This window comes from Tamandua tetradactyla, chromosome 13 (genome assembly GCF_023851605.1).
Source record: "Tamandua tetradactyla isolate mTamTet1 chromosome 13, mTamTet1.pri, whole genome shotgun sequence".
Classification (NCBI taxonomy): domain Eukaryota; kingdom Metazoa; phylum Chordata; class Mammalia; order Pilosa; family Myrmecophagidae; genus Tamandua; species Tamandua tetradactyla.
This window is the reverse complement of record NC_135339.1, coordinates 5647292-5673463: the sequence shown is the minus strand read 5'-3', so window position 1 is coordinate 5673463 and position 26172 is coordinate 5647292. Positions and strand designations below refer to the sequence as shown.

At 37.6% G+C, this 26172-nt stretch overlaps 1 protein-coding gene across 11 annotated transcripts in view; it reads right to left on the bottom strand.

Moving 5' to 3' along the window:
• PARG (poly(ADP-ribose) glycohydrolase) overlaps positions 1-26157 on the bottom strand; it is a 185652-nt gene extending 159495 nt beyond the window's left edge. For 3 of the 11 annotated variants that reach the window (XR_013161355.1, XM_077124627.1, XM_077124628.1), the window contains exons 1-6: positions 25648-26157; positions 21495-21561; positions 14481-15449; positions 13428-13611; positions 1382-1504; positions 1175-1258 (exon numbers count right to left, since the gene is read on the bottom strand). Coding sequence is in view for 10 of the 11 variants with exons in the window: in XM_077124627.1 (XP_076980742.1) it covers positions 1175-1258; positions 1382-1504; positions 13428-13611; positions 14481-15449; positions 21495-21561; positions 25648-25867 (1647 nt within the window). In the remaining variant the exon portion in view is untranslated. The remainder of the gene's footprint in view (positions 1-1174; positions 1259-1381; positions 1505-13427; positions 13612-14480; positions 15450-21494; positions 21562-25647) is intronic. The other 8 variants (XM_077124629.1, XM_077124630.1, XM_077124631.1 and 5 more) reach the window with 8 other exon arrangements.
• Positions 26158-26172: the final 15 nt, after the last annotated feature.

The following is a 26172-nucleotide window of genomic DNA, read 5'->3' as shown; positions in this document are numbered from 1 at the left end:
ATAGTATCTTGGGGTTTGGACAATGGTTAAGATGAACTTCTATGCAAAAAAGAAATACTGAACATAAATTCTGTTCCCTGTGATAATGAAAACAGATCAAATTATGCTCATTATGCTTAAAATGGAAAATAATCAAATTGATATAACTATATAAGCATAAGGAGTTTATTTTTAGTTTTAATTTTCTACATACAAAATTAACATTATATTAAAAATAAGCAGACCCTGGCACACCTTGAAAGTTTTTTACCATTTCAAAGGAGAACATTACAAAATTGAGAAACACTGTTCCTAAGGAATGAAACCTTCAAAATACATTATGGTACAACATATTAATGTTTTTGTGCAAAGTAAAAAAAGAAAAAAAAACAAATAGAAGATACAGAAAGATAAAGAAAGTTAAAAATAACATACGTATAGGCGGAAAACATTATGAAACCCAAGAAAATACACTCAGCAAATTGAATCTCAAAGAAAATGACATACGTTTTCTCTGAAATATAGAAAACTCTATTATGTTTATATTTATAAAAACTTTAAAAGTTTATGTGGCTATAGTGAAAAAAGAGGCTCATTTATACTTTAGATATCACAAAAACAATCTAATGACTGCCTTACAGTCGAATGAAAAAAAGATCAAAAAATAAATTATTGCCAAAATGTAAGATTAATACATAAATTATTTAACTGCTAGAAGCTAAATTAAGAATAACGAAAAACAGGAAGCTTAATGTATACTTTAATCATCAGGAAACAGGTTCCCTTTAGGCAAAAACCGCTGTATCTTAAAGTCATAATTCTCCCCTGATTTACTTTTAAAGGCATTTCAGAAACATGATAATTTCAAAACAAAAATAAAAGAGAAGCCTGGACTGAAGGAAATTGGATGGGGACTCAAGAAACTGAGGTCTTATTCATTTTGGTTCCCCGAATTATTGGTATATGTGGCTTCAGGCAAGTCATTTATAACTTCCAATTCTTCCACTCATTCCTAGTAATGGTGTGGAAACCAAGAACGTCTCCAAGGAGAGTTCCCCACAGGAAGCAAGGACTTTGAATATATGTAATGCTGTTACTTGAGTCTATTAAGAGCAGAAAATGTCCTCAGGGAAGGACAGAGGGTCCATCTGTAAGAACTACTGTATAAGAGATAGGAATGGCATGGAGTACATACCTTCAGATTTTGGGGTCGTGTGAATCTGTTGAGAAGTGCAGTCTGAATGAGCTCCCACCGGCTCCCGGCAGTTCGCTCACCATTCTTTTGGGGGCACGGAGAAGAGAAAATCAGTCCTAAGTTCTCTTACATCACAGAATCAGAAGCCAATGAAGCAAGTACTAAATCATCTTTCAGAGACTAAAACAGCAGCAGATTTGTTCTTACCTCATCTTCCACAGGGTACAAGTTTTGTTCTGAACAAGGCATTTTAACGTGTTTGTTGTCCCACAGATCTTTATAATGGGTTGGAAAAGGTTTAGGAACTTCCCCTGCTCGCAAAACATCTACCTGAAATAGAGGGTAGACAAAAATATTTTATATATATAAAAATTAGGCATATCTTCTACAAAATGATTTAAAGACTTGTATGATCTCATGGAAGCCGAAGGATGAGGATATTCTATGGAAGAAAGAATGATCAAGAGTCAAATGTGGCTGAGTCATCAATTACACTGTAAGTATTTTCACCCTCATAAGGAGGTCCTAAAGGTGATTTGTAAAGACATTTCATGGAGTCTAAGGTGACAGAACAAGTACTGGTTGAGCTTCACATAGAGGGGAACACACATGTAAGAATATGCATTATATATATATCTGTAAGTATGTGTATTTATATATAATCAAGCTCTGGCTGTCATTTCCAAGCAATTTCAGACTGCCTTTCATTTCTAAAGCTAAATATCAGCTTCATTTGGTTACTTTAAATTCTGTAACTATTCATATCTGGCATCTTAGAAGTGTGAAAAACTAAGGACTGCTTATTAAATAACTGTTAGTTACACATTATTGTATTACTAAATCCAGGGGGAACAAAACAGACTAGAAAACCATATACCAAACTGTTGACCTCTGGGAATGGGACAAGGAGGATTTGGGTATTCTGAGTCATAAAACTTTACATAACAGTTATTTTTCTTTTACAATGACCTGCATTACATTTGCAATAAAATAAAGATATTTTATAAAGATTTTAAAAATTTATAGATCACTAGATATGTAACAAATAAACAGTAATTACAGAGGTCACATAATAATGTGCTTTGGATTTTCTTTTGTGGGGTTTAGAAGAAGGAGGAAAAAATATCAACTAACTGCCCCAAGAATCTTTTTTTTCACTTCTTCACTATTAATATTCTCTCAAGTCATCCAGTCTAAGAAATTTTAACTTTTATCAATCTTTCTCATCCTCCTATTTAACAATTCTCTGTGTCCTATCAATTTTACCTCAAAACAATACAACCATTAAGTCTCTTTTTAACCCCATAGCTATAAACATATCTTAGTGATTTTCAAGCTTTTTTTAATAGCAGAACTTTTTCCCATTATGAAATCTGACATGAAATCATATCAGGGTCAAATAAAAGCTATTTCCTAAACATAATTTTACAGTAACTTTTATTTATTCTAACAACAATAAATGACAATGAGGTTATTTTAACAAGTACAAAACTTGAAATTAGGTTTACAGGTGTAGTTAAAGCTTACAACAACCGACTACTGAATTTACATCTATATTTTTTACATAGTATTTATTTTAAATGTTTTTTATTGTGATATATAACATATATATATGTACAAGAAAAGAAAGAAAAAGCAACAATTTTCATAGCATACTTCAACAAATAGTCACAGAATAGATTTCAGAGTTTGTTATGGGTTACCATTCCACTATTTCAGATTTTTCCCTCTAGCTGCTCCAAAACACTGGAGGCTACAAGAAATATCAATATAGTGATTCAGCAGCCATACTAATTTGCTAAATCCTATTTTCTCTGTTATAACTCTTCCTTCTTCTTTGATCCTTCTCTGAATCCATAGGGATCGTTAGGCACATTCCTTTTCATGCTGAGAAGGGGTGTCCACGCTAAAGGAAAGGGGGATGTAACTAGTTGATAATCTCGGAGAGGCTGATCCCTCTGGGTTTCAGGATTTATCTGGCCCAGGAACCCTCTGTAAAGTATAGGTTCTAGGAAGGCAAACTTAGTGCATGAAATTTGTAGAGAGTCTCAGTTTGAGCCTTAGGTGTTCTGTTCTGTTTTGTTTTTTGTTTGCTTGGCTTTTTCAAAGGGGAGTTATTAGGATACAAATTCACAGTCCTAAGGCCATGAAAATGTCCGAATTAAGGCATCCAGAGAAAGATACCTTGACTCTGAGGAAAGGCCAATGACATCCAGAGTTTCTCTATCACATGGGAAAGCACATGGTGATATCTGCTGCCCTTTCCCAGGTTCTGGTTTCAAATGGTTCTCTCAGCTCGTTTCCAGTGGCTTTCATTCTAAACCTCTGAGGCCTTGGTGTTCTTAAGAGTTAACAGAAGCACTGTTGGTTAGGGTTTAGCAAACCATGGCAATTAGCACTATCTAACTGAAGTTTGCATAAGAATAGCCTCCAAGATAGTCTCTTTAAACCATCTCTCCTAGCCACTGATGCCTTATTTTATTACACTTCTTTTCCTCCTTTTGGTCAGGAAGGCATTGTCAATTCCACAGTGGCAGGGCCAGATTCATCCCTAGCAGTCATGTTCCATGTTGTCATGGAGTTTCACCCTTGAATGTCATGTACCATGTAAAGTGGAGGTTAGTGATTTTTTTTTTTGTAGAGTTGGGTTTAAAGAGAGAGAAGCCACAACTGAGCAACAAAACACATTTCTTAGAAGCAACTCTCAGGCCTTGTTATAGGTAATCTTAGCATCACTCCTACAGATTAAGTTTCATAAGGGCAAGACTCAAAATCAAGGGCCTGGCATATTTCCTTAGGAGTCCCCAATAGTTGAGAGGGTACCCAGGGTTTCCCAAATGGGAAAATTTAATAGTTTCTTTTCTTTTCCTTCAGACCCTCATGAAACTCCACCAATACTTTTTAATTGTCAGCCTACCACAGTGTGAAATGTATGCAGGTACAACATTAAACTATACAGAATTACAAGGCCTCATTCCCTTTCTGGATTCCAGGCATTTGAGAGGTTTAAAGAGCTATCCAGACAGGCTGATTTAGATAGTGTGTTATAGAAGATTTAGGTTGAAATCTCTCTGCTTTTGGTCTCATACGGTAAGTAGGTAAAGGTCTAGAGTGCATACATCATCGTCTTTTACCCTGTATTCTCATTTACCTTAATCCCAACTAGATTGGCTTCAACTTTATCTCTCTCTTTCTCGGTTATTCTCTATTGCATATAGCTCTGCTAAATTTGAGGGCTGCAGCATTCTATTTCTGGGTCTTAGGTGTCACAAAGATATTCAAAATTCCAGGGAAATACCAGCTGATACACATATAGTTCAGTGTCTCAAAATCAAGAAATAAATTAAAAAATACAGACAAATTGTGGGTGCTATAAGGGCTTACAATCTAGACTCCAATTTTCTTATAAGTATTTTCTGAAAGAGACTAGCATATTTGTTCCTTTGTTTCTGGCTTATTTTGCACAACACATTGTCCCCAAGGTTTATTCAGTTTGTTACGCATCTCTCAATGACCTTCCTTTTTGTAGCTATATTTCATCATATATATGTATCATAGTTCAACTATTCTGCTTCTCAGTCATTGGACCCTTCAGCTCCCTCCATCTATTGCGCATCACAGATAATGTGCAAAATAAACAAGCCATGTCTTACAGTATCCTCATTTGGCTGTATAATCAGAAGCACTCTCAATTTTAGACAATTTTCATGGGCCCATAGAGACAAACACAGCCTCACCAAATAACAAGTGAAAACTACCCCTTATCACTTGTCCCCCACCCCCACCCCAATTAGTTGCCCCTGGTAATGCTGTGGTACTGTTGATGTCTTCCTGTTAATTATTGTCTAGAGCATGAAATTTTAGTTTTCCCCCTCTACCCCTGTGCTACTCACTCTGACCAATATCAAACCTTTAAAATAGCTCATGCAAGAACATTTATAACTATACAGTTAATCAGTGGAATACATGGAACTATACATCCCCTTTCAATTATATTCACCTTCAATATGACTATGTTACCTATAACCCCACTAAATAGTTACCATCACTTCCATCCATTCCCTTGCATTTAATTCAGCCTCACAGGTAGCCTTTCCCACATCTCTAGAATTTGTGTACCTCTAGGTCTGCTATATTTTATAGTGTAACCTCTGAAATTACCTTTACCAAAGTCCTAATAGAGAAATCATACAGTATCTATCCTTTGTGACTGGCTTATTTCATCCAGCATTATGTCCTCAAAGTTCATCCACATTGTAATATGCTTCAGGACTTCATTTTGTCTTACTGCTGCACAATATTCTATCAAATGTATATACCACATTTTGTTTATTCACTTGTCTGTTGATGTGTACTTCGACTGTTGCCATCTCTTTGCAATTGTGAATAGTGTGACTATGAACACAGGTGTACAAATGTCTGTTTGTGTCACTGCCCTCAGCTCTTCTGGGTATATATCGAGTACTGGTATTGCCAATTCATAGGGCAACTCAATACTTAGTTTTCTGAGGAATCACCAAACTGTTTTCCACAGCAACTGCACCATTATACACAGTCCCACCAACAGTGAATAAGTGTGCCAATTCCTTCCCATCCTCATCAACATTTGTATTTTTCTGTTTTTTTCAATAGCAGCCATTCTTATAGCTGTCAGGTGATCTCTCATGTCATCTTGATCTGCATTTTCCTTATAGCTAATGAAAATGAGCATCTCTTCATGTGCTTTTTGGTCATTTGTATTTGCTTTTCAGAATAGTGTCTACATATCCTCTGCCAATTTTATAATTGGGTTGTTCATTCTTTTCTTATTGCACTGTATAATTTTTTCATGTACACAGGTTATCAAGCCTTTATATGATATGTGGTTTCCAAATATTTTCTCCCATTGAGTTGGCTGCCTCTTCACCTTTTTTTACAAAGTCCTTTGAGGCACAGAAGCTTTTGATCTTAAGGGGTTCCCATTTACCTATTTTTTATTTAACTGTTTGGGCCTTAGGTACAAAGTTTAAGAAGCTACCTACTAGTAGTAGGCCTTAAAGATGTTTCCCTATACTTTCTTCTAGAAGTTTTATGGTACTGGCTCTTACATTAAGGTCTTTAATTCATTTTGAACTAATTTTTATATAGGGTATGGGTCCTCTTTCATTATTTTGGCTATTGCTATCTGTTCTAGTTTGCTAGCTGCTGTAATATAACACACCAGAGACAGATTGGCTTTTAATAAAAGGGGGTTTATTTCATTAGTTCTTCAGAGGATAGGCAGCTAACTTTCAACTGAGGTTCTTTCTTACATGGGAAGGTACAGGGTGCTCTCTGCTGGCCTTCTCTCCAGGCCTCTGGGTTCCACCAGCTTTCCCTGGGGTGATTTCTTTCTGCATCTCCAAAGGCCTGGGCTGAGCTGTGAGTGCTGAGATGAGGTATGCTGAGCTGCTTGGGCTGTGCTACCTCGAACTCTCTCATTTAAGCACCAGCCAATTAAATCAAACATCATTCATTACAGCAGGCATGCATCTTAGCCGACTGCAGATGTAATGAGCAACAGATGAGGTTCAGGTATTATTGGCTCATGTCCACAGCAACAGAAGTAGGTACCTTCACCTGGCCAAGTTGACAACTGAATCTAACTACCAGACTATCCAATTCCCCATGCTCTTTCATTGAAAAGACTATTCTGTTTCAGTTCAGTGGATTTGGAGACCTTATCAAAGATCAATTGTCCACAGATCTGATCATCCATCTCAGCACTCTTGATTTGATTTCATTGGTAGATATTTCTGTTTGTGCCATTACCATGCTGTTTTGACCACTGTGACTTTAAAGTCAGGAAGTGTTAGTCCTTCCACTTCACTCTCAATTTTGAGGACATCTGAACTATTCAGGGTCTTTTTCCCTTCCAAATAAATTTGATAACTAGCTTTTCCAAGTCTTCAAAGTAGGTTGTTGTAATTTTGATTAGCATCATATTGAATCTATAGATCAATTTGGATAGAACTGATGTCTTAACAACATTCAATCTTCCTACTCCTGAGCACAAACAGAATGTATTCCCATCTATTTAAGTTCTTATTTCTTTTAGCAATGTTTTGTAGTTTTCTGTGTACAAGTCCTTGACATCCCTGGTTAGGCTTGCTCCTAAATACCTGATTTTTTTGGTCACTATTTTGAAGGAAATTTTTTCCTTAATTGTCTCTTCAGATAGGTTATTACTTGTATATAGAAATATTATTGATTTTTGTACATTAATCTTGTATCCCACCACTTGGCTGAATTTGTTTATTAGCTCAGGTAGCTTTCTCGTAGATTTCTTAGGGTTTTCCAAGTATAGGATCATGTCATCTGCAAATAATGTAAGTTTCACTTCTTTCTTTTCTATTTGGATGACTTGAATTTCCTTTCCCATCTAATCACTCCAGCTAGGACTTCTAGTACAATGTTGAAAACCAGTGGTGACCATGGGCATCTTTGTCTCATTCCCAATCTTGGGGGTGATGCTTTCAATCTCTCACCTTTAAGTATGATGTGGGCTATAGGTTTTTCATATTTGCCCTTTATGCTTTTGAGGAAGTTTCCTTTAATTCCTACCTTTTGAAGTGTTTTTATCAGGAAAGGATAAATTTTGTCGAACACTTTCTACCATCAATCGAGATGATTATCTGCGTTTTCCCTTTCATTTTGTTAATGTGCTGTATTATGTTGATTGACTTTTGTGTTGAACCACCCTTGCTCTCCTTATATGAACCCCACTTGGTCTTGATGTATAATTCTTTTAATGTGTCATGGGATTCCGTTTGCTATTATTTTGCTCATAATTTTTACATCTATGTTCATTAGGGAGACTGTAGTTTTCCTTTCTTGTAGCATCTTTATCCGATTTTGGTATTAGAGAGATGTTAGCTTCAAAGAATGAGGAATGAGAATCTTTTTTCCTCAGTTTTTTGGAAGAGTTTGACTGCATTCGTTTTTAGTTCTTTTTGGAACGTTCAATAGAATTCCCCATGTGAAGTCATCTGATCCTGGGATTTTCTTTGTGGAAAGATTTTTGATGACAGTTGACTCTTTCTACTTATAATTGGTTTGTCGAGGTCTTCTATTTCTTCTCAAGTCAATATAGGTAGTTATTGTGTTTCTAGGAATTTGTCCATTTCACTTAAGTTGTCTAGTTGTCTACTTGTTCATAGTATCCTTTTTTTTTCAAAGACAGAAAGAGTTTATTACTACATGTGTAGCAGGGGAACAGAAAGCCTAATGGTCCCAAATTTGTCTCCCCAAACAAAGTGGAATTCAGGTTTTTAAGGATTCTAGCAAGGGTAGATGAGGTCATTTCAGATAGCAAATTCAAGGTAGGCTAGAAAACAGTGTTAATAGTAAGTTCAAAACAGAAAAGAAAACATTATGAACATAAGTTAACATAAATCAAAATGAAAGGAGGTAGAGGGTGGGCCAGAGTGGCTCAGCGGCACAGTTCTTGCCTATCATGCCATACCAGAGACCTGGGTTCGATTTCCGGTGCCTGCTCATGCAAGAAAAAAAAAATGAGGCAGAGCTATCTATCTTTCAAGGGCAGAACTTAGCAGATGATTTACAAACATGAGGACTGAGTCTAGTTAATGAGTGTTTTCCTTTAGCATTAAGGAACATGTTGCTTCCTATGGAACCAGAGCATGAAGGATATTAAGGAATGATGAGATAAGATGGGATCAGGGGGTCTGAAGATCAGCCATAACAAACAACAGACAACTTGATTCTTAACCAGATCCTGCTTATATACTGCAGGGTGACAAAAGGCATGCATGCATTTCCTGAGGGAACAGAGTACTTATCTTTCTTCATACTTAACGTAATCATTTGGGGTAAACAAACATTCTCTTCCTCCCAGACTGTTCTACATAAAGCAGATAATCTTCAGTTTACTGATGCCAGCTGCTCCCAACAAATTCTGCAGGTCTTGTTTTAACCCTTGGCTCCTACATTTCCCCCTTTTTTATTTTAATAGCTGAGGAGACTGTGCCTGTCTTAGGTTGCCCTTAAGCTCTGAAGAAAGGGTCTAACCTGTCATTGGCTACCAGTCAAGCTCTCTGACTTTGATTTGGGAGGGAGCCAAGGGCTTTTGCAAGAATCACACTGTTAGCGTGGCTTTGCTTAGTGACTGTGCCTGTCTTAGGTTGCCCTTAAGCTCTGAAGAAAGGGTCTTACCCGTCATTAGCTACCAGTCAAGCTGTCTGACTTTTGATCATTTGTTGTTTAACACAGCTGAGGGGGAAGAGAAAGAGTATAAACAGTCCCAAACCTAAGCCTATAGTAGTAAAAAATGATGGGATTTCCACTAGTAAATAGGATTAAGATTTTTTAGCTCTTGGGTAAGTGATTGTATAATATCATTTCTATGGGCTATATGTAAATTATTCTGAGATATTTCTAATACCCCTTTTTTGTAATTCTAAAATATCAAGACTTAAATCATCTGAATGCCCCAAAAGATTCCTCTTTACCTTTTCCCATTCTATTTCAGATAGGTTATATCTTAAAAGGGGTAATACAAAAACTGCTCTCATTCCAGTCATTTCAAACTTCATAAAAATTTAAATTACACATTTGATCTCCAATATGAACCAATGCCCTCTCTATATCATTTAGTCTATTATTAATTTGCTCATCAATATGAGATTGACTATGCCACAGTTCACTGGCATTTTTATGCCATTCTCTAACATAATGCTGCATCTGTATAGTTTGATGCAATGCAGTTTCAGCGACCACAGCCACTGTGATACTTTCAATGACCCAATGACAGCTGCAATAATGAGTCCAATTAGTCTCTTAGTCCTTTTCAGATATTCTTTTGCCAAATGAATCAGGACTTGTGTTTCTGGAGAGGATTGCCAGAATCTTGACATCTGCACTGGCAGCCAAATACCTCTTCTTCTCCTTGCTGCTATAATCTTCTCATTTTCCTGCAACATAAATGCTTGGAGACAAGTGAATAGAGAATAATTCTCACAGTTAGAAGTTTGATTTCTTATATGCATATGACTTTTAACAAATACATATGGATTCTCTAGTACATGTTTGCATATAGTGTTTATGGCTGCTATTTAAAGAGAAGTTATAGTTACTAGAATTTGCTATAAAAATTGGTCTCAGTCCTAGGAAAATTTTCTATAATTTCTTTGACTAATATGTTATGTTTATCATCCCATGGATTTGGCACAAATCGTTCTCCATGTATTAAACTCTGATTTAACTTGCCTGTCCGTATAATCTCAGTTATCTCCCACAGGGGCCGCATCTCTTACAACTCCATAGGAATCACTAATTATGATAACTGCCATCTATTCCAACTTTCTTTCCCAGCTAATAGGCAAGTATCGTTTGATTCCATAGAGTTATGCATATGGGTCTTTCTAAAAATGGAAGAGTTAAATTTGATACCATTTTTCTTCTTCCTTAAGTAGTTTTGGAAGCCTTGAATCTACTGGACCTGGGAATCCTAAACTAGCATTCAGATATTTTGGTAAAGTTGGATCTGCCCATGTTAGGGCCTGCAGCAGAGGTGGGTTAGGAATAGAAGCCCAGTAAGGATAATTATATCCCTGTCCTTCAGCAATTAAAGTTATATGTCCTATAATGTACATTACCCATTTAGTTATTTTCATTAGGGTCAGCATATCTGGGTTTTATTCTCTTCGAGGGAATCCAAACCAAGGTTCCGTTATCAATATGACTCGAGTCCTCTTCTATCGGCTGGACAAACGTCCCTCTAACAGAGACTTTTCCTTGGTTCCTTAATATTGTCTTGGAGTCTTCTTCTTTGAGCCCCAGGTTGGGTGCCAGATGTTGCTTCCTCACTCCATGTTGGGTTCGGTGAGCTCTGCCCAGGAGCGCAGCCAATAAAGCACACTCACTTAAAATCATTTCATCTACTTTCCTTTCTCTCAAATACCTCATATCTTAAAACCTTTCAGTTACTTCTTATAATCTTCTGAATTTAATGCCAGGCCATGTTACGGAAACGAAGGCAGGAGCTTCACACTCAGCTCCTTCTGGCTTCCTGTCACCATCATATTCTGCCCCATCGTGTAAAAGTCATTACCCCAGGAAAGCCCGTGCCTTCTCCAGGAGCAGTGAGCAGGGGTGGCCGCCATAGTATCCTTTTATGATTTTTTAAATGTCTTCAGGATCCATGTTAAAGACCTCCCTCTCATTTCTGATTTTATTTGCTTCCTCTCTCTTTTTTTCTTTATCAGTCTAGCTAGGGAGGGGTTCATCAATTTTCTTGATTTTCTTAAATAACCAACTTTTGGTTTTGTTGATTCTTTCTACTGTTTTTTTTGTTGTTGTCCAATTCATTTATTTCTGATTTAGTCTTTATTATTTCTCTTATTTGTTTTGGGGTTAGTTTGCTGTTCTCTCTTTTTTGCCAGGTGCATAGTTAAGCCCTTGATTTTTGCTCATTCTTATTTTTTATTTTTTAATTTTAGGCATTTAGGGCCATAAATTTCCCTCTCAGCACTGTCTCTGCTGCATTCCAGAAGTTCTGAAATGTTGTATTCTCATTATCTGTCTCCAGATATTAACCGATTTCTCAAGCAATTTATTCTTTGACCCACTTGTTTAAATATCTAAGAGTGTGTTGTTTAATCTCCATATATTTGTGAAAGCTCTGGTTCTTTGGTGATTATTAATTTCCAGCTTCATTTTGTTGTGGTCAGAGAATGTGCTTTGGATAATTTCAATCTTATTAAATTTATGCAGACTTGTTTTATGTCCTAGCATATGCTCTATCCTGGAGAACATTCCATATGTACCAGATAAGAATGTGTATCCTGCTGTTTTGGGTATTTTTTACACAGTACTTTATTACATAGAAAATTATGAATCCATAAAAACTGAAATAGCTGCAAATCATTACTGATAGTTTTCTAACTGCTCTTGGATGTATAAGAGCACTCTTCAGTCATACAACAGTGGCAGGAGAATCTTAATGCTATAGTCTCCACAAAAGTGAGTTCTCTCTTGGCAAACCTGCTGGAATTTCACATGCTGAAAAATGGAATTAAGCATTTTCACATTTAACTGTGCTTGTTAGCTCTTTTAATACAGAGTTTTTACAGTTATACAATATAATTTAGGGGCGTTCCACAGTGGCACAGCAGGCAGAGTTCTAGCCTGCATGCCGGAGACCCAGGTTCAATTGCTGGTGCCTGCCCATGTAAAAACAAACAAGCAAAACAAAACAAATATATACATAAGAAAATAAATTCAAGTCAAGACAGATGCCCTGAAGCACATCCACCCATGCAGCACAATTTGCTAATTACCAGCCTCACTTACTACCTCTTATCCCATCTCTTATTGGACTTCGGATTACAATGTACCCTAACTTCAATTTTCCTGACATCCAACTGTCTGGTTAAACTTGCTACAAGACAATTATTTCAATTTTCTCAGATACCTATAGGCTCAAGCCCAGTGAGAGGGGCCCAATCCACTTTTCAAGTCTTCTCCCCCACCATTCCCCCATGTGAATTCTAAGCTCTAGCAAAACAAATGCCTTCCATTTCTAAAATAAATATTTTTCAGCCACATAGTCTTTTCTTTTAAAGCCTACACATCTGTCTGAAATACTCATCTTACTATTCCTATCTTACAAACTCCACCTAAGAAATTTCTGCTCTTTCTGGGCTCAGCTCAACCTCACATCCCTAATCAATGTCTCTCCCATTATAAACATGCCAAGTATTTTGATCTTCAAAATTTTAATGACCTCTAGACTAAGCTGTATGATTAAAGAGATCATGTCTTAATTTTAAGTAGTCCCTGTGATATCTAACATAGGTACTGACAAATAAATGAGACAGATATTTATAACAACCCAGAAAGTGACGTAAATATTCGAAACCTGAATTATGGTGATAGTTGCATGACTCAGTAATGTACTAAAAATCCACTGAATTGTGCACTTAAAATAGGTGAATTTTATATACTTCAATGAAGTTATCTTAAAACAGAATCCAAGCAATTCTCTTAAAATAACAAAAAAATTCCATTTCATCATCAGTTGACAGTGACTCATCTTGCTGATTTGCTAAGCACTTAAGCTATCATTCTATTTCTCCTATAACTTCTCAGTACTTTATATTTGCAGAAAAGTGAAGAACTGTTTGTGCTTTGGTCTGCTTTTCACCTTAATAAATATCACAATGCATCAGGTCTTCACAGCCATTTCTCTTTATAGCTGAGAGGTAACACCTACCCGTATAGTTACTGTGTGATTGGCAGATGGTCTCAACTGAGGCAGCCGGATCCCACACCAAGGCATTCTTCTCATCTCCTCAATGGGAGTCCCAAGCCATTTCTTATCTGGAGAAAGGCGAGGTGGAACGTATTTAGGGATCTTCCTTTCTGGTCTTTGATGTTTGGTTTCACACTGTTCTTTTCTAAGGTCAAGACAAATGTAGTTAGTCACAAATTATTTACTGTTTAAATTCCCTCAGATACACAAGTACAAAACTTACCCAGAACTTCATTGTTAAGTGTGCCAAGCCTGCACTCTCTCCTTTATTCTTTTATATTTACAATCAATAGTAAATCCCAAGAGCTTATTTTCAACAGTCTGTAGAAGGAATTTCCAAACACGAATATATGGACACTGTCAAATGAGTAAGGGTTCATGGTATCAGCTACAAATACTGACCTGACTCTCAGGACTCTATGTAATAATTTTAAATGAAATGAACTTTTTATTGCATGCTAGAAAATTAATAATCAAGGAAATTATAATTCTGAAAGTGGGCTTTCAGTTTCCGTATGGAATAATGACAAAATATAAGCTTTGTAATGAGACAGACTTGGATTAAAACCTCAACACTAGCAGCCAAAAGTTAATGATTTCAATGAATTCTTTAATTCAAATCTCGGTTTTCTTATTTGTAAAGTGGGTACAATACCAGCTATCTGGCAGGATTGTCTAAACATCAGAAAAAATGTAGTAAACAATGATCTAGGGAAATATCTGGCCTAAAGCAGCTACTATCAATCTAATACTTTCATGTTCTAATAATTCTCATAAATTTCAAAAGGAAGTTCATAAAACCAAAAATCTGATTTCCAATACTTATTTTACTTCTTGTTTTCAGTTTTTAGAATTTAAATATTTGCGTGTAGGATTAAATTTAGCATAAATAGCTAAGAAGAAATGCAATGCCTTCATTGCTTCACAATTTAAACCGTAACTTTGTTAAACCACCTTACAAGGTTATAAAATGTGTTACACTATTAGAGAGAGTCTTCTGATGAGAAAAATTACCTTTTGTCCTCAGCTTTGGGCAATCTCATGAAATGATCTGTGATTTTAGAATCCTTTTTTCCATGTTGCTTGGAATTTCTGCATTCTACATTCAAAGTAGAACTGGCATTTAAATCATTCATTCCAGTGCGACTCTCTCCTCCTTCAAATTGGAAATGTAATCTAATTTCACTTCCCTTAGTAGAGTACCGTTTCTTATACTCAGCGTCAGCAACTCTCACTTGAAACCTTAAAGATTTATTTGCTATTTGAGAGGAACTGCCATCTTTTTGGTCATCAAAACCTGGGCTTGTCTCTTCATCTGCTTCTGAGTCCTGACAGCTGTTTTTGGAATTATCTACATCCATGGGTGACTCAGGTTCACTTTCCTTCTCAAACGGAGAATTTCCGAGGCTACTTTCTTGTCCACTCAATTTGTTGGCATTTTTTAGCCCAGTACCAATGTCCTCAAAACCAATATCTGACAATGGACTCTCTGGCACCACATCTATCTCTTCTTGCTGACAACTTCCACATTCTTCCCCAAGGTGACCAGATTCACTGAACATGTGGCTGCTTCTGGCTTCTCTGGCCTGTTCATCTTCTGCAGTCTGCTTTATACTTGCAAGCTTTACAGGTGTCAAAAATTGTTGATTATCCCTATTTTCTTCACTATCTGTGTCACTGTGATGGTCATTTTGGGAGGATTGATCAACATTAGCATTACTGAACTGTCCTGGCACCAGGGTCACTGTGGGAGGCTCACATTCCAAAAGCCGCTCTGTATGTTTCCCTTCACTTTGCCATTTGCACAGAGTTGCTTTTTGTTTCTGGTTCAAGTACTGTGCATTTTTTTCAATAGGCGATTTAGCAAGACTTAGCTGAGAAACATTTTCTAATTTTTCCGTGTTATGCTGGTAAAAGTTATCTTTTTGTACAGAACTCATCATGGATTCTACTCTTGTGTTGTTATTTTCCGTACTGTGCAAACTAGAAGAGAACAGAAAGAACTTAAAACAACTTCTGATAAAAAAGAATAACTGACCCAACACACCTCCACAATGTCACAATAAATGACTTGTGGTCACTTGAGCACACATACTGCTCTTTTGTGACTCCATGTCTTTGCATTTGTGCCTAAAATGCCCTTTCCTAAAGTCTTAAACTTCACTCACCTCTTTGTGCAGCCTTCCCTGATGACCCAAAGGTAAAACTGACTGTTCCTTCCATCTGTCAACTACCACTGCAGCTTTCCTGTTGCAAGGATCATATTATATATTAACTACGTGTTGTTGGACCTGTCCCCACCACTACACTATGAGTGTCTTCAAAACAGACTATTGCCCTTTTATCTCTATATCTCAAGTACACAGGAGGGTTCCCGACACATAGGACACTCTAAAAATGTTTATTTATAAGTTCGAAGGATGAATGAAATAGATGGAGAGGACTTCTGGAAAGATGGTAGAGTAGGGAGTTGCAGGCCTCACTCGTCTTCCTAAAGCAGCTTGTAGACAGGCAGAAATTGTCCGAAACAATTGTTGTGGGGCTCCAGAGACCAGGGGAGTACTGCACGACACACAGGAAGAGCAGGATTGAGAAACTACAGTGGAAAACTGTGATTTACCCACTCAACCCCAGCTCCTGGTGCCCATCACCCACTCTCGAGGCAAGCAGCTCTGGGTATACCAGTTCCTGCCTGCTGGGCAGCTGCAGACTGGGAGGGTCTCAGAAGTCACCTCCCTAAGTACAGAGGGGGATACAGACCAGTACTGATCCAGCTATTAGCCCCAAATTCATACTCCCCAGTTCCTGCTGCTTTACCCTGTCCTAGACAGGGATCCACCCCATTGCATCCACCAGCATTAGAGGCTGAGTTTCCAGAGGGTTAAAAATATCCTGCCATCTTAGGGCTGCAGGAAAAAGATTGCAAAGATTACTATCTGCTGTATTGGCACAACAGATAAGATTAAAAATACACTAAAGGCATACAACAGCAGATTAGAAGAAAGGATCAGCAAATTAGAGTCAGAACATTTAAAATTGAACAGACAAAAGAGAAAAGAATGGAAAAACTGAGCAGTCTCAGGAAGGACATCACAAAGCACAAAAACATTTGTGTCACAGGTGATCCAGAAGGAGAAGGGATGGGGTGGGGGTGGGGGAGTGCCAGAAAGACTATTTGAGGAAATAATAGTCGAACATTTGTCAACTCTTATGAAAGATATAAAGGTCCATGTCCAAGAAGTGCAACTACTCCAAACAGAATAAATCCAATTAGAACTAGTCCAAGACACACAATAATCAGCTGTCACCTGCAAAAGATAAGGATGGAATTCTGAAAGCAGCAAGAAAAAAGTGATTCATCCCATATAAGGGAACTGCAATAAGGCTAGGTGCTAATTTCTCATCAGAAACCATGGAGGTGAAAAGAGAGTGGTATGATATATTTAAGACACTGAGAGAGAAAAACTTCTAGCCAAGAATTCCTTCTCTGGCAAAACTGTTCCTCAAAAATGAGAGTTGGGTGGTGTGACAGTGGCTCAGTGGCAGAGTTCTCGCCTGCCATGCCGGAGACCCGGGTTCGATTCCCGGTGCCTGCCTGTGCAAAAAGAAAAAAAGAAAAATGAACGAGTTTAAAATATGCATAAATAAACAGAAGCTGAGCTGGTCTGTTAACAAGAGACCTGCCCTATAAGAAATACAAAATGGAGGTCTGCAGGTTATAAAGAAAATACAGGGCAAAAAGGCTTGAAGGAGAGTATAGAAATATAAGGGGAACAAAAAGAGTACCAAGAGAGACAAAAACAAGAATGACATATAAGAGCCAAGGGATAAAATGATTGAAGTACTGCTTCTACAGTAATAACATAGAATGTTAATGGGTTAAACTCCCCAATCAAAAGACAGAGATTGGCAAAATAGATTTAAAAAAAAATACATCTATATACTGTCTACAAGAGACTAACCTTAGACCCAAGGATACAAATAGGATAAAAGTGAACAGCTAGAAAAAGACATTCCATGTAATCAGCAATGAAAAAAGAGTTCAGATAGCTATACTAATATCAAACAAAACAGATCTTAAAAGCAAAAATATTATATATTTATAAAAAGGGCAAGAAGAAATAATAATCACAAACATTTATACACCTAACCAGGGTGCTCCAAAACACATGAGGCAAACACTGGCAAAAGTGAAGGAAAAGAGATATTTCTACGATAATATTTAGAAACTCTAACATACAACTCTCATCAATAGACAAAGAAAAGCCCAGGACCAGGTGGCTTGACAGGTTAATTCTAACAATCATCCCAAGAAAAATTAATATGAATCCTGCTCAAACTCTTCCAAAAATTAAAGAGAAGGGAACATTGCCTAATTGATTCTATGAAGCTAACATCACCCTAATACCAAAGCCAGATAAATAATCTACTAAGAAAAGAAAATGACAGACCAATCTCTCTAGTGAATAAAGATGTAAAAATCCTCAACAGTATACTTGCAAATCAAAGCCAACAGCACATTAAGACGTATACACCATGATCAAGTGGTTTTTTTTTCAAGTGTGTAAGGGTGGTGTCAACACAAGAAAATAAACTAATGTAATACACCACATTACAAATTGAAGGGAAAATCCACATCATTATATTGACTGACACAGAACAGGTATTTGGCAAACTCCAGCATCTTTTCTTGATAAAAGCACTTCAAAAGACAGGAATAGAAGGAAATTTCCTTAACATGATAAAGGGCATCAGTGAAAAACCCACAGCTAGTATAGTACACTCAATGGTGGAAGACTAAAAGCTTTCCCTCTAAGATCAGGAACAAGAAAAGGATGCCCACAGTCAGCACATTAATTCCATATTGTGCTAGAAGTTCTAGTTAATGCAATTAGGCAAAAAATAATAATAATAAAAACAAAGAAAAGATATCCAAATATGAAAGGAAGAAGTAGAACTTTCACTATCTGCAGGTGACGTAATCCCATATTTAGAAAGTTTCGAAAAATCTATGACAAAGATACTAGAGCTAACAAGTTCAGCAAAGTGGTGGGATTCAAGATCAACACCCAAAATTCAGTAGTATTTCTATACATTAGTAATGAGCAATCTGAAGAGGAAATCAATGCAATCCCAATCAAAATTCCAACAGACTCCGTTGAAGAAACTGAAAACCAATTATTAAATTAATTTGGAAATGTAAAGGGGCTCAAATAGCCAAAAACATCTTGAGAAAGAAAAATGAAGTTGGAGGACTCAAACTTCCTGACTTTAAAACACATTACATGTTTTAAAAACACATTACATGATCAAAACAACATGTTGCTGGCATAAAGATAGACATACTGATCAATGGAACCAATCTGAGAGTTCAGAAATAGACACACACCGACTTTTTACAAGATTTCCAAGTGCACTCAACTGGGACAGAACAGTCTCTTCAACATAAAGTGCTGGGAGAATTGGGTATCGATAACCAAAAGAATGAAAGAAGATCCCTAACTCATACCTTATACAAAAATTAACTCAAAGTGTACAAAAGACATAAATATAAGAGCCAGGAAACAGATAAATGGAACCTTGTCAAAATTAAATATGTTTGTCCTTCACAGGAATTTGTCAGGAAAGTGAAAAGGCAGCCAAGTCAATAAGAGAAAATATTTGGAAACCACATGTGCCAGTTTGAATTGTTGTGCACTCCACAAAAGCTATGTTTTTTAATCCTGATTCAAAACTGTCGGAACGGATCTTTTTGATTAAGTTGTTTCCATAGAGATGTAACCCACCCTACCATGAATAGGACCTTTTGATGAGGTGGTTTCCATGGAGCTATATCTCCACAAATTCAAAGTGGGGTTGCTTACTGCAGTCCTTTAAGAGGGACCCATTTTGGGAAAAGCTTCAGAACTGATACAGAGAGAGAGACACCTTTGGAGATGCAGAAACAAAACACCTCCAGGGAAGCTGCTTTGAAACCAGAAGAAATCATCCATGTGCCTTTTCAGAGCAGCCTTTCTTGATTGAGTCAAGGTATCTATCTCTGGATGCCTTAATTTGGACATTTTTATGGCCTTAAAACTGTAAACTTGTAACTCAATAAATTCCCTTTATAAAAGCCAACCCATTTCTGATATAATGCATTTCTGCAGCATTCACAAACTAAAATACCAGATATTCGATAAGGGTCTAATACCCAGAAAATATTTTAAAATCCTATACTTCCACAATAAAAAGACAAAAACCCAATTTAAAAATGGGCAAAAGGGAAAGTGCCAATTTAGAATCTGGTACCCAGTGGGCACATGGCTGATAGTGTCCCCTTTCTTTTGGCCCCCATGAGACCACACGGTGAGTGACAGAAGTGAGTTATCCAGAGCATGTGCACTTTGGGGACTTTCTAGGAGAGTGGGAATCCCTTTGGACTGGGGTGGTCTGTGAAGGCTTCTTTGAGATGCTGGGGTTCACCCTGGATTTGGAGCAGATTTGGTGAGGTAGAGTTGAGCTCTCTAGCTCTTCATCCCTCCTCGGTAGCACTTCTAGATTTTCAGCCTCAGGCATTTTCAGATATGTCTAATTCACTCATCTATTGCTGACCTTCCCCCACCCTCCCCCCCCCCCCAAAAAAGGGCAAAAGATTTGAATAGACAGCTTTCCAAAGAGGACAAAGAAATGACTAAAAAACACATGAAAAAATGCTCAACATCCCTAGCTACTAGAGAAATGAAAATCAAAACCACAATGAGATATCATTTTACACCACTAAAATAGCCAGGATCAAAAAAAAGAAAAGCCCCAGAAAACTGCAAGTGTTGGAGAGGGTATGGAGAAATAGGAAGACTCATTCACTGCTGGTGGGAATTTAAAATGGTACAGGTGCTGTGGAAGACAGTTTGACGGTTCCTGGGGAATCTAAGTATAGAAATGCAACATGACCTGACAACCCCACTACTAGTTATATACGCAGAAGAACTGAAAGTAGGTATGTGAACAGATATTTGCACACCAATTTTCACTATAGAGGCATTATTCACAATTGCCAAAAGATGAAAACAATCCAAGTGTCCATCAATTGAAGAATGTATAAACAAAATGTGATATATACCTAAGAGGGGATATTACTCAGCTATAAGAAGACAGGAAGTCCTGATGCATGCAACTACATGGATGAGCCTTGAGGACTTTATGTTGAGAAATAAGCCAGACACAAAAGGAGAAATACTGCATTATCTCACTAATATAAACTAAAAATAATGAGCAAGCTCAAGGAGTTAATATCTAGAATATTGGTTACCAGAAGATAGAATGAAGGTAGAAAATGGGGAGCTAATGCTTAATTTGGACAGAATTTTTAATAAGGTTGATGATACATGTTTGGATTTAGATATGGATCAAGGTTATGGTAGGACATTATTGTGAGTGTAATCAACAGCACCGAATTTTGAGTGTGACTGTGATTGAAAGGGCAAGCTTAGGGTCATTTATGTCACTAAAAGGAAAGTTAGAGGATAAAACATGGGACTGTAAAACACAGTGAACCCTGTTGTGGATGATGAAGGTAGTTAATAGTACAAATAAAAGAAAGTCCTTCCATGAACTAAAACAAATGTACATCACTATTACAAGGTCTCAATAATAAGGTTGTATAGGGGGAAACTGTACCTAATGCAAACTATGGACTATAGTTAACAGTAACATAATATTCTTAAGTCAACCATAACAAAGATACCACATCAATGTTACGTGTCAATAATGGGAGGCATAAAAGGCATATGGAGTTTTTCTTTTTGGAGCAATGAAAATGTTCTAAAATTGATTGTGGTGATGAATGCCCAACTGTGTGATTATACTGAGAGACAATGAATGTACACACTGGATGGACTGCATGGTGTAGGAATAAAACTGCCTTAAAAATTTTTTTCAAGTTAAAAAAGGAAAAGGATGAAGCAAAAAAAAAGAAAATAGAATGAAGCAAGATAAAACATACACGCATTATGTGATTCATTTCTCTATATAGGCAAGTTTCTATACCTTTCTGATTCAGTTGTCTTGATTGCTTTAGTGTCCATCCAACTGGTAATAGTCTTTTGTTTGAAAACTGTAAAAAAATAAAATTAATATATATGCATACATTCCTTCAAGTAGACTATCTCTACAGCATACTATACATGCAAGGCACTATGTTAGGTTCTGTGGTCAAACAAAGATTAATTACTTTCTTCTATCCTCAGACAACAGGATATAAGTGAGAAGCATAACTATATACATATGGCATAGGGTAGAAGATGACTGGCCCCTAAAAGAGTTTGTATGGCTTTATACATGAGGCGCAGGCTCTGGAAACAGACCACCTGGATTTGAATCCTGGCACTCTCACTGTGAGAGGTCATTTCTCTGTGTCTCAGATTCCTTATCTGTAAAACACGAATATTAACCGTCTCTCAGAACTACTGACCAAGGGCACAAACTAGTTCTTGTGAAAATAAAGAGTAAAAACTGAGGAAAAACTACAGACTTCACAATGACTGGAAGTTAAAGATGACTCTAAGCTCCAAACCTGAGAGACTTGAAGGATGATAATATTAAGCAGAAATGGGAAATACAGACAAATATGTTTGAACAAAATATGATTGGGTAAATACAAAATACGAGCTGCCAAAGAGATGACTGAATAGAAATGACTGGTAAACAATAGCAAAGGTAGAATCAATGGCTCAGGAAAGGGAAATGCTATATAACAAATCCAAGCCACATTTTATACGAGCTTTAGAAATAAGTGAGCTGTCAAATTTTAATGTGCTGGTTATGGGCTAAATGTATATAAAATTTTAGTATAAGGACAGATAAAATCTTTACATTCTCATCTACTCTCCAAATTGCAATGTAAGAATCTAGGCACCTCCTTAAGTCAAAGACTCAATTCATACCTATGTCTTCTCAAACACTATAATGTAAGCAAAAGAGATGCTGGCTCAAACATGCAAATCAACCGATTATCTACATCTGAGATGATAGAGTAATTAAAATACATTTCAGATTTGAAGAGACTTTTATACCAGAAAAATATTCAAAAGACATGTGATTTATATTTGCCATAAAGTACTGATATTTCAATTAGTAAAAATCTTTCATTAATAGATTTTTAAATAGTTTCTATCATAAAAATTACATATAAAATATTGAAGTTTATGATTCTTCTTGTTAAGTACCATTATTTTAGTGATTTTACTTAGTAAAATCTCAAACACAAGATTGATTCAAATAACAGATTCATTCTTTGAGTCAGTTTAGAATTTAAAACACCTTTTCCATAAACGTAAGGATTAAACAGAATGCAAAGACTAGGTCCCTCTAACACACATGAAACAGTACTACAGTGATACATCTACAGAGCCTAATAACTATATACAACATTATTTCGTGAAAAACTGTGATGAGTGTTCCAGTTAAGTACAAGGGGAAGAGGGCTCTCTCCTGCAGCCCTGACATGGAGAATCTGTTTTGTCTGGCTTCAGGAATTCTATAACCTGGAAACCTGAGAAAGGTATGAAGGAAAAGAATCAAGAGGTGAAGGGCCATTATTTTCTGCTAATAAACCATTTCTTAGTGTGGGCAGTCTTTCTTGCCTTCAAGTACCCTTGGTAAAGGACTGCTACTTCTCTTTCCCGCATCACTGCTCTGGCTTTCAAAGGTTTCTTACCTAACACATCACAGGACTGTTATAAGATGTTACCACTCTGATTCCTAAAGTAGCATAAAATCATGCAGAGGCTTCTTTCTTTTAACCAGAAATAATGAGAGCAAGGCAAAAGGGAAAAAGGAGAAGGAAAAAAGATACAAACTCTGGAGTCATGCAGCGTTAGGTTGAAATTCTGGCTCTATCATTTACTAATACCAGCTCGGGTGAGTTACTTTCCTTCTTTGAGTTTCTACTACTCTCTTGTAAAATGGGGTCAACAACACATACTTCCAAGGGTGAGAAGAGCACTCTAGGTAGTCATAACAGGCAGAAAAGCGGAGCTTCTATAGCAACGCAATTGGGTAAGTTATTCCTGACCAAGATACGAACAGCATACTGATTTCTACCTATATGTACATTCACAGATTTTAATATGAGAAACATACATAGGCAGATAAATAATACCAAATGTAAAGAAAACAAATAAATGTCCATTTCCCTACCCTACCTATTCTTCTAAAATAACTAAATACAGGTGTTTTGTTTTTTTTTTTAGGAAAAGAATTTTACTAAAAGATTTTCAAACTATGAAACAATAATTTCTGATATACATTTACTTTGAACATTCTATTAACCAATGTCCTATGTCAGGTATAAAAGAAAATATTTACACAGATGGGGTACAGTCCAAGTATTAATCTGGTTCCTCTTCTGCAGAAAACTCAAGATCCAAACAATGAGGCTTGACTATTTTACCCCCAGGAATTAGCCCCACCTCCTTTATATACAAATAAAATGAATGGAACCACAGAGTACCCTCTCACAGAAGTCAGATATAGTGCGTTGAGGTTATCCTCAATTCCTCTCCCTTGTACTCTCCTTTACCACATTCGCTGAAATCTACATTCTAAATCTTAAATCCATTCCTTCCTCTCCACCTTCAATAGCATTATCATTAAAAGAACAGTTACATCACCTATTAGTCAAGGGTATTTGCTTCCTTCAACTGGCCTCCATCACTCTTTTCTACAGTCTTAACATTCTCTAATCGAGTGTTTTACAAACTTCCAAAAATGATGAGCATTTTAAAAATGAAAGAGGATATAAGAATGCACCATACATAATTAAGGTAGGTCTTATTTCATGAAATATTTGTTTCAGTCATAAATATGAAATATTTACCACATTACATATATTTCTTACTCTGTATACTAGATAAAATGTAGTCTGCAGGGTGTAGGCAGAAAAAGTCCAAAAGATACTTCCAAAGACATCCTTCCTAAAATATTAACCAAATGGCATTCCTCTGCTTAAAAGATGTTAGTGGCTTCCATTACCTATAAGCTCTTGCCCATGTTCTCACCCTCACTCCAACATTCCTATCCAGTCCTACCAACTTTTGCAAGAGCTGTTTCCTCTGCTTATATAATGTTTTCTCCCCTTTTATACAGCAAACACTGTTCCTCCTTCAAGACTTAGTTCAAGTCTGTCTCCATTGTTTCTAAGTCCCAAGAGACCTACATATAAACCATTCACCATAGGCCTACCTGACTTTGCCCAGTTGATTGATGCACCTTTTTGAAATGTTCTCTTCTCTGCATGGCACCACAGAGGCAAGCATTTTCTGCTATCTCCCTGGTTTCTACTCTTTAGTATTCACTTAAATGTTGGTGTTCCTAAAGGTTCTGTCCCAGGTTGTGTTTACTTATCTCAACACACTTCATTTGATCTAATCTATTTCCACAGCATCAATTACATATTTATGCCAAGAACTCCCAAATCTACACTTCTGGCACAGAGCCCCATATCCACATTTCCCATTCTTTTCTAAAACCATCCACTATTTGGATATCCAAGTCTAAGCACTATTATCTACTACCTAGACTAATTCTTAACTAATCTTGGGTCTCATCCACCTCTGCCTCCTTCCAATGTTTTACGTTTTCCACACACCAGCCACAGGGAGTTTTCACACACACACACACACACACACACACACACCTGATCAGTCACTCCCCTACCCACTAGAGGGTTCTCCTTACCCTTAGGAATAAAGTTCAAAAGCCTCAGCACAAATTGCATGACCAGTTATGACCTGACCCTTGCCTACCTCTCTGCAGTTATTAGTCTCTTCTATACACCAGCCGCACTCCTGGAATACTTCTCTATCTTCTCTTCACTCAGTCAACTCCTACTCATTCTTCAGGCCTCAAATAAGCATCCCATTTTGGGTCCCACAGTCTAAGCTAGGTGGTACTTCTGACTTCCACTGTTAAACTCTGTCCTTCACTTATGACAACATCCATTACCCCTTATTATATTGACTTTATAACTGTTTATGTTCCCTGATAGATTTTTGAAGGCAGAAGCCAGGAAGTTCAGCAAGAGAACCACAGAATGGTTCGCACAAGGCCAGAAAGGAATGATGGGGGTCCCCGGGTCCTAAGAGACCGGGAAGAGATTCGAGTCCGGGAGACAGACAAAGACTTTTATGCTCCCACGTACCAAGAGAGGTGGTGCTGCCTCTGTGCGGTCCCGCCCGCCCCGGGACGCAGCCTGGAGAGGACGGTGGGACCCTGAACTGCACGGGAGCGTCCTTGAGGTCGAGGACGCGCTTCTGCCTGCCGGGGAAGCCGCGGGTGTCCGAGGCGGCCGGCGGAGAAGTTGCAGCGGCGCCCCAACGGGGTCGCTTGGTGCACGGCTCACAGCCAGGGCCCGCATTCATGCTGGGACCCACGGCGCACAGTTCCCGGGCCGACCCCGGCGGAGAGTTTCATTCACTAACCCTGAGAGGGACGGACTGCGCCTCCTTATCGGCGCTTCCCCACAACATTCCCTCTCCGCCGCTGCCGGCTTCTGCAGTTGCTGCTCCGCGGGCCTCCCAAGCCGGCCCCTATCCAGGGGCCTGTCTTCCCTCTTCTACAGGGACCCCCACCTGCCTCAGGATGCGCCGCTTTGACTCTGGCTTCGTTCACTTTCCCACCACCGGAAGGTTGCCGTCAGGTACTTCCGGCTTCCGGGGCGTACGCT